This window comes from Petromyzon marinus, chromosome 51, assembly GCF_048934315.1.
Source record: "Petromyzon marinus isolate PM22_M1 ecotype Great Lakes invasive population chromosome 51, UKy_Petmar_22M1.pri1.0, whole genome shotgun sequence".
Lineage (NCBI taxonomy): Eukaryota > Metazoa > Chordata > Hyperoartia > Petromyzontiformes > Petromyzontidae > Petromyzon > Petromyzon marinus.
This window is the reverse complement of record NC_133717.1, coordinates 1,117,639-1,130,850: the sequence shown is the minus strand read 5'-3', so window position 1 is coordinate 1,130,850 and position 13,212 is coordinate 1,117,639. Positions and strand designations below refer to the sequence as shown.

General features: G+C 50.3%; 1 protein-coding gene across 1 annotated transcript in view; it reads left to right on the top strand.

Annotated features, from left to right (window-relative positions):
* Positions 1-12,907, top strand: part of LOC116953337 (uncharacterized) — a 50,111-nt gene extending 37,204 nt beyond the window's left edge. Inside the window, exons 16-21 of the mRNA XM_032973448.2 lie at positions 7,433-7,608; positions 8,015-8,068; positions 8,246-8,423; positions 9,210-9,487; positions 10,136-10,281; positions 12,587-12,907. Coding sequence (XP_032829339.1) covers positions 7,433-7,608; positions 8,015-8,068; positions 8,246-8,423; positions 9,210-9,487; positions 10,136-10,281; positions 12,587-12,745 — 991 coding nt within the window. The 3' untranslated portion in view covers positions 12,746-12,907. The remainder of the gene's footprint in view (positions 1-7,432; positions 7,609-8,014; positions 8,069-8,245; positions 8,424-9,209; positions 9,488-10,135; positions 10,282-12,586) is intronic.
* Positions 12,908-13,212: the final 305 nt, after the last annotated feature.

The following is a 13,212-nucleotide window of genomic DNA, read 5'->3' as shown; positions in this document are numbered from 1 at the left end:
GGCCCACTCATTCCCATCCTCGCCATCACCACCAGCATATATTCATGTGAAAGTCAGTCGAAAGCCTTGTCCAGATCCAAGCTCAGTATCCCTAGCGGGCACCCCCTTTCCCTTTCCCCTTATATTGCCTCCCTCAGTACCACCAAGGAATCTGCGATCCTCCTCCCCGGGACCGCGCACGTCTGGTCCGGCCCTACCACCTCCCCCACCACCTTCCCTAATCGCGCCGCGATTATCCTTGCCAGGATCTTATAATCCGCGTTTAGGAGAGTTACCGCGCGCCAGCTTCCCAAGTCCTTACGGTCCCCATTCCCTTTATAGATCAGGGTAACCAACCTCTCCCGCATATCATCCGGCACCCGGCCTTCCTCTAAAGTTTCCCTACAAATTTGTAGTATGTCCTCCTTCAGGAGCTCCCAGAATTTGACGTAGAAATCTGCTGGGATCCCGTCCGGGCCAGGGGGTTCTGTTTCTATTCAATCCCTTTACCGCCTCTTCCACTTCTCCCTGCCGAATCTTTCCCTCTAGCGGCTCCGGATTACCAACGCTCTTCCCCAATGCCCTCAGCAGCTCCTCCCGCCTCCCCCCATCTATCCCTTTTCTCTCATACAACTCCCTATAGAAATCCTCCGCTACACTCATCATCCCTACCGTCGTCGTCTTTCTACCCCTGGTAGGACTTACCAATTCCATCATTGCATTATCTCCCTCCCTACCTGCTTTAAAGAAAAACCTTGTGCACCTTTCCCCTTCCTCTGTTGCCCTGACCCTCGCCCTGTACACTAATTGCCTAGCCCTTCTTTCCAAAACTGAAGCTACTCTCCCTTTCAACTCCCCTATCCTTTCCCCCATCGGGAACCCTAGCTCTAGCAGCCTGTACATTTTCTCTAGCCTAGCATTCCACTGCCTCAATTCCCTACCCACTCCCTTCCTCCTACTATGATGCTGGAAGAACGTTTTTATCCTGTCCTTTATCTGGCCCCACCATTCCACCCTCGTGGGGAAACAATCTTGCAATGTCCTCCAGCTTTTGTATTTTTGTACGAAGTCCCCCACCACTTTCTCGTCCTCCAACAGGCCCACATTCATTTTCCATACTCCCTTCTCCCTCCTCGCCCCACCTGGGATCGCGAGCCCCGCCACTACCATTTTGTGGTCATAGAGGGGAAATGGCTCCACCCCCGCACTTCCCACTTCCACTTTGGCCGAGACGAAAATAAAGTCAATCCGTGACTGTGTTCCCCCGCTCTTGTCTGACCACGTATACCCAGGCCGTGCACCATGCACCTTCCTGAATGCATCTACCATACCAAGGTCCTCTATCAACTCTTTCAGTTTTCTGGAGGAAGAGTCTAATTTCCTCCTCCCCTCTACCGACACCAGGTCCGCCAAGTATATCGGGCAGTTGAAATCACCCCCCACGATGACTTGTCTCCTGGTGGTCACTAGGGCCGCCAAGCTCTCCCACACCTCTGTCCTTACTCTTTGGTTCTATTGGGTAAAGTCACGTAGGTAAAAAAATAAAATAACAAAAAATCACGACGTTTCGGCCACAACACAAGCGGCCTTCATCAGGTGAAGGGACGAGACTGTCTGGAGGACAGCGCTGGAGTGAAAAAAGCCACGTTCAGATCACGACCTTTAAGCTGTGTGTCCTTGCCATGCACCGTACCGGGGCGTACATGTTTACCAGTCGAAACTCCACGCCTTGGTAGGATACATCCACACAGAGGAGCCGGCCCGGTATCACTTCCTGGGTCCCTTCCACCCTCATTTCCCTCCTGCCTAGGAGGGTAACCACACCGGTGCATCGGTTCCCATTACTACCCGACCAAACGTAGTGGCCGTTCCAATCCTCCAGCAAGGCCTCTGAACCCAGGGTATATGGTAGGTGGCATTCTTGGAGGAAGATCACATCTCTTCTGGTGGTCTCCAACAAGTGCATGATTGCCCCTCTCCTTCCCTTCCCCTTCATCCCTCTCACGTTTATAGACTCCACGGAAATGTCCATGCCGAAGTGTGCTTTATTCTGATTCCGCTGTGCGCTCCCCCCATCCGCCCTTGTCCGCCTTCTCTCTCACTTTCTTCCTCCCCTTCAACCTCCGGGGCTTCCCCCGGTTCAAACGTCCCCCCCCTTCCATCCTCCTCCATCCAGACTCCTCCGTGTCCGGAGAGGAGCCTGAAGGGCCCGTGTCATGCTGGTGGCCAGCGCCTTTCAGGACTCTGTTCAGTTTCCTCTTCCTCCCAACTGTTTCCTCCCATGCTCCGTCCGCTCCTTCCTCCACCCGCTGCTCCTCCTCGCCGTCCTCTCGCCAATTACCTTCGCCCAGTCCCCCACTGGGGTTCCCGGGTCTTCTTCCCCGTCTCCCCTCCCCTCCTCCCCCCCTCCCCCTCCAGTGGTGGTATTGCTTCCCTCCCCACAGGTCCCCCCCCCCTTACCCTCCCCGGGGGGTCGTGGTTCCTCCGCCTCTCCTTCCTCTTCTCTACCAAGCTCCCGGCCCGATTCCCGTCTGGCCGCCTCCTCCGCCACCTCCCCTGCTTGTCCATTCCGGTATGCCCACACCCTGTTGGCATAAGATTCTGGGCAGGATCTATACAAGTGCCCTCTGCTACCGCAGAGGTTGCAACGGGCCGGCTCCCCGCATTCCTCCACCGTGTGGTCCGGCGCCTTGCACCTATAACAAATCCGTGCCTCGTACGCTGCCGCCAGGTGCCCCCTTCCCCCACACCTACACAATTTGGGTTGGCCCGCATATACGACGTAGCCCTTGTTCCCCCCAATGTTCAAAGTGCTCGGGATGTGCCTCAGAGCCCCCCCCCCCTCCGTCTTCAGGCACACCCTCTACTGCCTGGCCCCCGTCCATATCTCCGCCGCGTCCTGCACCCTCTTGCAGCCAGACAACAACACGCAGCGCTGCCTCAGCCACACCTCCACATCCTGGTCATGTAGCGCCTCGTTGTACAGGAAGACTGTTACAACCTTCGTTTCCAGGTCTGACAGCAGGAAGTCAGGGGCTTCTCCCCTGCCCTCTCCTCGAAATGGGTGAGGAAATTCTGCAGCAGAAGATTTGAATTAAAACTCATGTCAAACGCTCTCCCCCCCGGCAGAGCAATCAGACAGTAGAGATCCGCCACCTCCACCTGCAGCATCCCGAGCATCACCGTCCTCACGAAAGTTGTTCTATCCAGAGTCACCTCTTCCACGTTGTCTTTGAATTCTACCCTTACGCAGTTGTGCCTCCTGGCATGCGTTGGTGTCAGGCTCGCCCCGGCTCCACTGCGCCACCTCCCCGCTCCTCCGCTGGGTCTCCCCGCTCCCACCGGGCCAGCGTTCGCAGTCCTCTCCCTCCACTGCCCCTCCCACGGCCCCAGGGTTGCTGGCACCCCTCCTGCTCCTTCCTCCCTACTCTGCTCGGTGGCACTCCCTCCCCATCCTCCCAGCACTTCCCCTCGTTCTCTTCGCTCCTCCCTCCTCGTTCCCTCTGGCCCATCCACCCTTCCCACGTTGCACCTCACCCATCACCTCCCCCGCTCCATACGGACCCACGCCGTCTCTCCGGTCGCTCTCAGCTCCCCGGGCACCCTCCATAGTCCGTGGCGTACGCCGCGTCTCCGTCTTCTTCCCCGCCGTCTCCATGTGCTCGTTGCAGTGGGATCACCCCTCCCGCAGCGCGTGTGGCTCCCCCACCCTCTGGCAGCAAGGCCACCCCAGACTGCCCGGTCTAGGGCCCTCGCAAACCCAGGGGTGGCTGGAGAGTCCACGGGATGCCGACGTGTGCCGCAGTGGCACCTCAGGAAGAACGGGTTCCGCTGGTGATTACATCCAGCATAATCGGGCAATTCGCCAGAATGGTAAAGCCCTCACTTGCTCTCGGTCTTAAATAGAGCAGCAGGGTGACGTCATCATTTAACTCATTTCAGGTGCAGTGAATTGAGGTGGAGGGGGGTATTGTAATTATATAATCTATTGGCAATCAGTCAATGGTTATGATTAGTAATGAGTTGTAGAATGGTAATTATTTGTAAGGTGTGTTATTGTGATTATATGGTACATTAGTAATCCGTTAATTAATATGTGTTTCCCCTATAAGGAATTGTAATTTGTATTATTTAATAATACGCTTCCAAGCCGCACTAAGCCTATAGCTATCAGAACGATTAAAGTTATTTCTGTTTCTCTCAATTTCAGTGGATGCTCTAATTAGTCTTTGCCAGTAATAATTAGTTTTACACAACACTTCAACGTTATCAAAATCAATTGAATGTCCTTGTTGACAAGCATGTTCTGCCACTGCCGACAGCTGTGTTTGAGATAATTTAATATTTCTTTGGTGTTCTTTTAGTCTTATGCTGATGTTACGTCCCGTCTGTCCAATATAGCATCTGCCACATAAAAAATTAATCCGATATACACCTTCTGTTGATAATTTAGGTAATTCGTCTTTCGTGCAAGATACTAGTTTTTGAATTTTGTGTACTGTACCAAATCTTACTGTAATGTTTTGCTTTTGCAAAACACGGGCTAATTTGTCAGTTACTTCTGAGATATATGGAATTTTAATTGTTTTCAGAATCTGATCGCTTTCAGCAGTGTTGCTTTGCGATCGTGATTTGGCATTCAGTACTCTGTTAATTTGAGTATTATTGTAGCCATTCTGTCGTAATGCTTCTTTAACGTGTTTGATCTCTCTCACTAGACTTTCACCATCTGATACTGTTTTAGCCCGATGTATGAGCGTCTTGATAAGAGAGGATTCCTGAGCTGGATGATGATGCGAATCTGCATTCAGATAGGCATCAGTGTGCGTTTGCTTACTGTAAACGCTGTGTGTTATTTTACCGTTTATGCCATGTCCAAGCTAAATATCTAGGAACGGGAGTGTGTTATTCACCTCCATTTCCATGGTGAACTGGATGGCCGGGTTTTGTGTATTGAGATGATTTAGAAATCATTAAGTGTATATTTACCATGTGGCCAGACAACCAAAGTGTCATCCACATATCTAAACCAAAAGATGGTTTTAATGTGCTCGAGGCAAGTGCTCTTATTTCAAAGGTTTCCATGTACAGATTTGCTATAGCAGGAGATAAAGGAGAGCCCATTGCTGCTCCTTCCTTTTGTTTATAGAAATCCCTCGCCATAAGAAGTAAGTGTTATTTAAACAATGGTCAGCAAGTTTCGGAATATCTGAAGGCCTTAACTTTGCTGTTACCCCACGCACAATTCCAGTGGATGAGATAATTGCTGAGGTAGAATCAGTAATAAGACTCCTTCCACATAATGAGGCAGAGATGACTAGACACGAGGTTGCCAAAATAATTGAGAATAGCAAAGTTCCAAAAGTATATATTAGCTCTAATGAAGCAAAAGCCTTAAGAGAGCTCCGTGTAAATAAAGATATCCAAATCCTGGCAGCTGATAAAGGCCGCACTACTGTAGTGATGTCACGAGCCGATTATGATAATAAAATTAGAAATTTACTAGAGGAAAGTACCTACATTAAAATTAAACGAGATCCAACTAATACTTTAGAATGTAAGACTACTGCAATAATTGCAAATTCATTAATCCCTAAGAATGAGTAACACCAAATTAAGCCAAGGGCCTCAAAACCACCTAGACTGTATGGGCTACCAAAGATTCATAAATTAAATTATCTCAAACACAGCTGTCGGCAGTGGCAGAACATGCTTGTCAACAAGGACACTCAATTGATTTTGATAACGTTGAAGTGTTGTGTAAAACTAATTATTACTGGCAAAGACTAATTAGAGCATCCATTGAAATTGAGAGAAACAGAAATAACTTTAATCGTTCTGATAGCTATAGGCTTAGTGCGGCTTGGAAGCGTATTATTAAATAATACATATTACAATTCCTTATAGGGGAAACATATTAATTAACGGATTACTAATGTAGCATATACTCACAATAACACACCTTACAAATAATTACCTTTCTACAACTCATTACTAATTATAACCATTGACTGGTTGCCAATCGATTATATAATTACAATACCCCCCTCCGCCTCAATTCATTGCACCTGAAATGAGTTAAATGATGACGTCACCCTGCTGCTCTATTTAAGACTGAGAGCAAGTGAGGGCTTTACCATTCTGGCGAATTGCCCGATGATGCTGGATGTAATTACCAGTAAAACGTCGTTTTCAAACTGTAAATGTTGTGGATTCACTCTTCAACACACCGGTGGGCTAAAGTAGTGAACTAATTGCCTTTTGTCAACGTGACACTTTATTTTGCTGATTGGCCGTGTCGGGCTGTGGAGGGTTTTGACACATTTATAAATAACGTGATCTAACCCAAAAACCTTTATTATGAATAATATTGGTCGCGAAAGCCTACGTGTTAAACTTGTTTTTTATATATTTTATTTCCACCTGAAGACGATCGCTTGTGTTGCGATCAATACATTGTGGTTTTTTGTTCATTTTGATAAATTTTTAACCTATTTATGTGACTTTACCGAAAGACTCAAAGAATATATATTACATATGTAATGGGTTCAACTGAGTCGCAGATGCAGACTTGGAGGCAACACATTTATTCAGTTCCAACACACGGGGTAACTTTCCCCTAAACAGAATAACAACCAATGGTGGTGACCACCAGGCTAACTACACTAGTTACTACACTACACTAGTTACTACACTACACTAGTTACTGCACCAGTTACTACACTAATTACTACACTACACTAGTTACTACACTACACTAGTAACTACACTAGTTACAATGTAACTGCTACTTCGGACCGGGACCAACAGCTTGGGCCCGGATCCACGTGTTGGATACTCGTTGAACGGAGAACGTAGACGAAAGTTTATTTCAGGATGAACAACAACCGCGGTCCCTCTCGGGACCTGGCTTATATTCTCTGTGGCGTGGCCGGCTCCGCCCTTGGCCGCGTCCACCTTACAGAATCCTCGGGAAGGATCTGGGTCCCAATCACGTGACCACCCCCAGCCCCCTCCTGGGGCCCCTTTGTAGACTTAACTGGTCACGTGTCTTCCCAGGTCAACCAGAGTGCCATGGCCTCGATTAACCTCATCCTTCGGCCGGCACCCACAGACCCTGTCCTGTAGGGTCGGCACTGCACGCAAAGCGTGGTGGCATTTAGCGCTATCATTCAGCGCTCACCGGACCCCTCTAGGGCCAGTACTCCACCCACACCCCTGTGGTATCCGCGATGTCACTACACCGCACGCGGCGCCTATGCATCATAAAACACTTTTTTATTAATGTTTCAGAAAAATATATAGCGGCCAGTGGCTAAACCTGCGTACATGTGTGGCGTGTGTGTGTGTGCGTGGCGTATGTGTATGTGTGTGTGGCGTGGGTGTGCATGGCGTGCATGTGCATGGCGTGCGTGTGGCGTGCGTGAATCACGCTGTCCGGCGGCGTGCGCAGCCTCTCCGAGGATGAGCTGTGCGAGGCGTCCTCGCTATCCCTCTACAGCGGCGGCACCGCCGCGCAGCGCGGGAACGCCCTCGGTGTCTTTTGCGGCCGGAGGCTCCCGCCCGGTGCTCGCTCCCTCTCCAGCAACATGACCGTCGTGTTCAAAGTCAAGGGTACCCTCGCGCCAGGTAGCCTCGTAGGGGCGGGCCGCGTCTTCGCCTTCGCATCACAGTTAATAACATTACGGCTTATGCTGGCGTTGCCCGTGGTGTCCCGGCGTTGCCTATGGCGTGTGCCCGCGACGTGTTCTGGCTTTGCTCGCGGTGTGCCAGAGTTTCCCACGGCATCTGTCGTATCTCTGTCTCGGAGATAATCGTGGTTATCAGTTAATCTTTAGGGCCTATCACTTTGTTGTCATCTGTCGTATAACTTCACCTCGATGCTGCCGTAATTGGTTAAGATCGATGCTGGTCAGTGTGGCGCTGCGCAACATCACGGCTGTGCTCCGTGTGGATGGATACGAGTTGACGTTGGCGGTACGGCTCCAGCTATTCCATCACAACCCTTAACCCTGCACCGCCCTCTGTCCCGCAGGCCAAGGCTTTGGGTTTGATTTTTACAAAGTCTCTCCACTGCAGGCTTCTAAAGGTATGCACACTCATGCAATTTTGCTTTTCGCTCAAGTTCTCTGAGAATGTGCTTGTTTTAACATGCAGTTTGCTGGAGGGCGTGTAGGCTTATTTGTGAGAAGTGGTTCTCTGATGAAGGGTGAGATACAAACGTGGCAGTTGAGTCTGGCCACATTTTACTGATGTTGTCTTTCAGCGTGCGGCTGGGCTCCCATGAAGGAACGCGTGAGCAGGAATCGGATAGTAGGAGGCACTGAGGCGAGGCCAGGAGCGTGGCCTTGGCAGGCCATCCTCTACTACAATGGCAAATTCCAGTGCGGGGGGTCCCTTCTCTCCAATCGCTGGGTCGTGAGCGCCGCTCACTGCTTCGGAGCGTAAGCATTTCCCCCCCCCCCCGCCTGCTTTCCTCCGCTGGACGAGTTCGGCTCTGCACTCTTGACACGCGTGGACGGACTACGTGATTTTTTAATCGGATGTTAAGGGGTTCATGGAGTGCTTTTCTGTAATTGGAGCGTGTCTGACTACTACTGCCCCAGTCTGGCTCCGTCAGTGCTGTCGATCCGCTGCCACCCACTCGAGTCCGATCCGGTTTAATTTTTTACAAATGGTGCTACTGCTGCTGCTGCGTTGGCAGTGGTGCACAGAGCACACACAACAGGAACCGCAATGCATGCGGTTTCTGCTTCTGCCGGCTGTTCTCCCGTGTGTGCCGCCGAGTCCAGACATTCCCCACCACGTCTCTCCTGTCCGTCTCATCCACGCGCCTTCAATCGTCCGTGTGGTCTTTCGCCAGAATGATTCCCCTCGTATAGCAACTTTTCCAGCCTCTTATCTTCCATCATTAAGACTCGCACAGAGACCCAGAGACTCACACGGAGACCCAGAGATTTACATTGTAAATTATCATTGCCGGTTTGTTGTCTACATCCTTAAAACATGCCCTGCCAACTTCATCCTTCTTTTCGTGATGCCATGCATATTGAAGATATAAGAGCAGCATGTTGACAGACAGCTCCGCAGGTGTTGCATAAAAAAGTCACCCCCAAGTAGGCGTCCGCGTCCGCCACCGGAAATCTTTCAGGGACCGTTGGGAGAAACAGCCGAACACCGAGAGAGGCTTTATCCACAAAGCGCCTGTGTGTCCTCTCGTGTCATTACAGTAGTAGCCAAGCGGGAAGCTGGACGGTCTACCTGGGCCTTCATTCCCGCAGCAATCTCAATTCCTCCACCGTGGTGGCCAGGAACGTGAGCAGGGTCATCGTCCACGAGCGCTACAACACAACCAGCCACGACTACGATGTCGCTCTCATGGAGCTGTCCAGCGGCGTCTCCTTCACCGATTACGTCCAGCCCGTTTGCCTGCCGGCCCCCTTTCAGAGGTTTCCCTACCCGGGAAAATCGTGCTTCGTTTCCGGATGGGGCACTCTGAGTGACGGTGGTGAGTGCACAAAGGATCAGTGTCTCCGCGTTGTGTGATTAGCTGGTGGACAAACTAAACTATTAAGTACTAAACTATTTTTTATTTTATCAGGTATGCCCAGTGGGCTACGTAGCTCTTTTTTCAGAAGGGACCACAAATGATAGCTCAACAAAGTGGCTTATCATCATATGTAAATGTAAGGCAGCCGCATATTCTGAACGCATGTTTCTAAATGTGGAGGCAAAAATCGGAGGAGCTAGAGAAAAATCAACGCGACTATGGGGAGAGAGAGACACGCAAACTCCAAATATACATGCATCAGGGTCAGGATCAAACCCATGATCTCCTGTATACCAAGCGAGGTAGTTAACATCTCGCCACTGTGGCGCCCTTGAGGCGGCACGCTTCTGGTTCAGCCAGATAATGGTAATATACTAATATGATTATTTATATGTGGATTGCGCCAACCACCTGACCGATCCACACGCGATAACCGTTAAATGGTGGCTCTTGCCTAAACATAACCTCGTAACCGGATGGCTCCCACGCTGCCTGTAAGTGTGCTTTCTACCCAGTCTCTGCTTATGGACGGCGCTGCACGAATACAATGTGAACGGTGGACACAGCCCGATCGTTGGCGTACGTCGTTGTCCCCCCGCTCCGCAGGTGACCTGCCCAACGTACTCCAGGAAGCCACGGTGGCGATATTGAGCCACTGTGTCCTGCCGGGCGCCGGGGCGTATTCGGCGGACCAGATCACCAACCGCATGCTGTGCGCCGGATACCCCGAGGGTCAAATCGACACCTGCCAAGTGAGACGCCGCCCAGGCCCCCCACCCCACCCCCATCCCGAGCCGGGTGCCAACCGCACCCCCGATTAGCACGGTTGGCTACGTACGGTGCAAAAGAAGTTCAACATACATACGTACAACCCTCAGGGGCTGGTTTCTTCTCTCCCACGGTCACTAAGTGCACGCCAAAGGGCCCAAAACGGCACATGGCTAGCAACAAACAGCACTGTTACAGTTGTAACTTCCGTTCATTCGTTAATTATTACCGTATTTTCCCCGCATATAACCTGCCGGGTATACCACTTTTTACAAACAAAACAAGACCCTGCGGGGTATATGGAGGTGCGGGCTATCCCAAAAATATTTTACACGTGTGACATGTCATAACTCGTTTCATTTTTTCATGGTAGGACTATCCACTTTGCAACACTTACCTTTGACTAAAGCACTGCTGAATAAACCACTCACACTAAAATTGCACATGTTATCACGTTTTAAATTATTTGAATTGTTTGTACAATGAAACGACAATGTTTGAAGTGGGCGCACTTTGTTTACCGGCGACGGGAGAGGTGGGGGGAGAGAGAGGTGGGGGGTTGGGGGGTGGGGCAGAGGAAGATCTGTGGTAGTGACGGGAAAGGTGGGGGGAGAGAGAGGTTGGGGGGTGGGGGCGAGGCAACGGGGTTACCGTAGTGCTGATATTGTCTGGACAGTGCGCAATCTACCAGTGCTAAAACTGTACAGTACTTACTTATCTACCAGTTATGTGTTATTTATTGGATATTTACTTTTGTTACTTATTTACTGTTTTAAGTTCACTCGTTTCCGGTTAGTTTGTTTTCTTTGGCCACGTTATGATTTTAATGTTAACAATTGATAGTGGAATGTATTACAAATGTAAACTTCGTATTAATATGATGGAATTAAGCTGCGGTAACGACGTTAAATATATGAATGCATGCGGGGTATATGGAGGTGCGGGCTATCTGAAATTTGTTTTAAACAAAACGCTTTTTTTGCGGGGTATATGCGTCTGCGGGTTATATGCGGGAAAATACGATACATTTTTATTGCGCACAAGTTGAACTAAAAAAGGACATTGAGAGGTGCGGGAGAATTAAAGAAAGAGAGGAGGGAATCTTCAGATTCTGATTTGAGGTGAGCGAGGACATGAGGCGGGTGGGGGGGGGAGCGAGTTAGAGACAAATGCGAGCCATGCCGGAGAAGTGACGTCCTCACCCCATCGGGTTCGAGGGACGACGGGCGGGTTGGACAAGCAGAAGGCCGTTTGAGATTGAGCGGCACTCGTTGCGAGGCGGCAGGAGCCCAGTGCGCACATGCGCTTTGTACCGGAGGGCAGCGTGTCGTCGTACAGGCAGGCCGTGCGATAGAGAAGCGGGAATACTTTTTGTAAAGGGTGCCGAGGAAAGCCAATCCTCATTCGGAAATAAATATATGCTCACCGGCTAATTAGTTTCGAATAGCGCGCCCGACTCTCTGTAGGTGACGACCTATCACGGGGGGAGATGCCGATGACGTAAGGCACCCCCAATCGGACTTGAAGGTGCAGAGCCATTCACATCGGATTGGTCGTCCGTGAACACTTAATGGAAATGAGGGGTCGGTTGGCATACACCGTTATAGGAGAAATTTATGGGATTGGTGGAGAATCATGGAAAGTTCCAGAAAGGATGGGGCAGAGATTAAATGGCATAGAAGGAGCTTCTGGGTGGCGCCTGGACAGAGTGATTTCCTGACGTGTGACGCGCTGTGCCGAAGATGTAATAGAGACCAAGTTCAAGACTCGTCCTCATCAACATGGGCAAATAGCCCGTAGGTGTCCAATGCACATTTCGTGATTTGTTTCCACTTTCTCTTGTGCCAATATTCTCAAGTAGTGCCACAATCCTAGCACCAATCTCTGATGATGTCGTCGTCTCTTCCGGTTCCTTGCATTTTTCCAAACAACAACAACACTGTTAATTTTCTTGTTTTTGTCCATCCTACTACATATACTGCGTGTCCAAATAGTGCCAATTTCCTTCTCATCACTGCCTGCATCATCATCAGATATTCATTCTATGTACAACCTTTTTCTTCTACGTTGGTCACTCTTTTGGTCCAGCTTCGTTGCAGCGGTATCCTTCTGTAGCGTTCCGTTCAAGACTCATGCGGCCAGAACTCCCTCACGTTTGTTAAATTGAGCAAAGTTCTTGGGTCTATCGGTAAAGTCACGTAAATAAACCTATGAATTCCTGCAGTCACGAAAGCTTTAAGTCAAGATTTGAGCAAAGTTATCATGAACGCCGTCTCGTCCGTGCCGCAGGGAGACTCCGGAGGCCCCATGGTTTGCCAGGACTCCAACAGCCGCTGGTTCCTCTCAGGCATCACCAGCTGGGGCGAATCCTGCGCCAGAGCCAACAAACCCGGCGTCTACGGCCGCGTCACCAAGTTCCTCGAGTGGATCCGCGTCAAATCGCAGTAGCCGCGCACGTGCGCGGCCACGCGTCCGGCAGGCGCACGCGTGCAATTGGCGGTCCGTAACAGCGACGGCCACAACCGTGTGATTAAATTATATTCCCTCTCGTCGATTGCGAGAGCCATGTGCCGAGTGAGACAATAAACTGCTGTCGACGTTCGTACCCACGGCACGCCTCCTTCGCTCGCGCTTTGATTTTGTGCAATGCGCCCACCTGCGGCGCGGTCTCCTGAACTCTGTTTGCGTTCGAGCGGCATGTCTCCCTTGTGATCGGATTTGTCAGTAGTTACAGTGTTGAACGGTTCACATTTTGCGAAAAAATGCCAAAAAAAGAATCAAACCACTGCAGACGCACTGTGCTCAGGTGCTTTTGGAGGTGCCGGATGGTGGGTCACATGGATTTGTCAAACTCAATTCAGCTGCTTTGCCAGTAACAAGATATAGGAATAGGTTTTACCCTTTTATCTGGCACA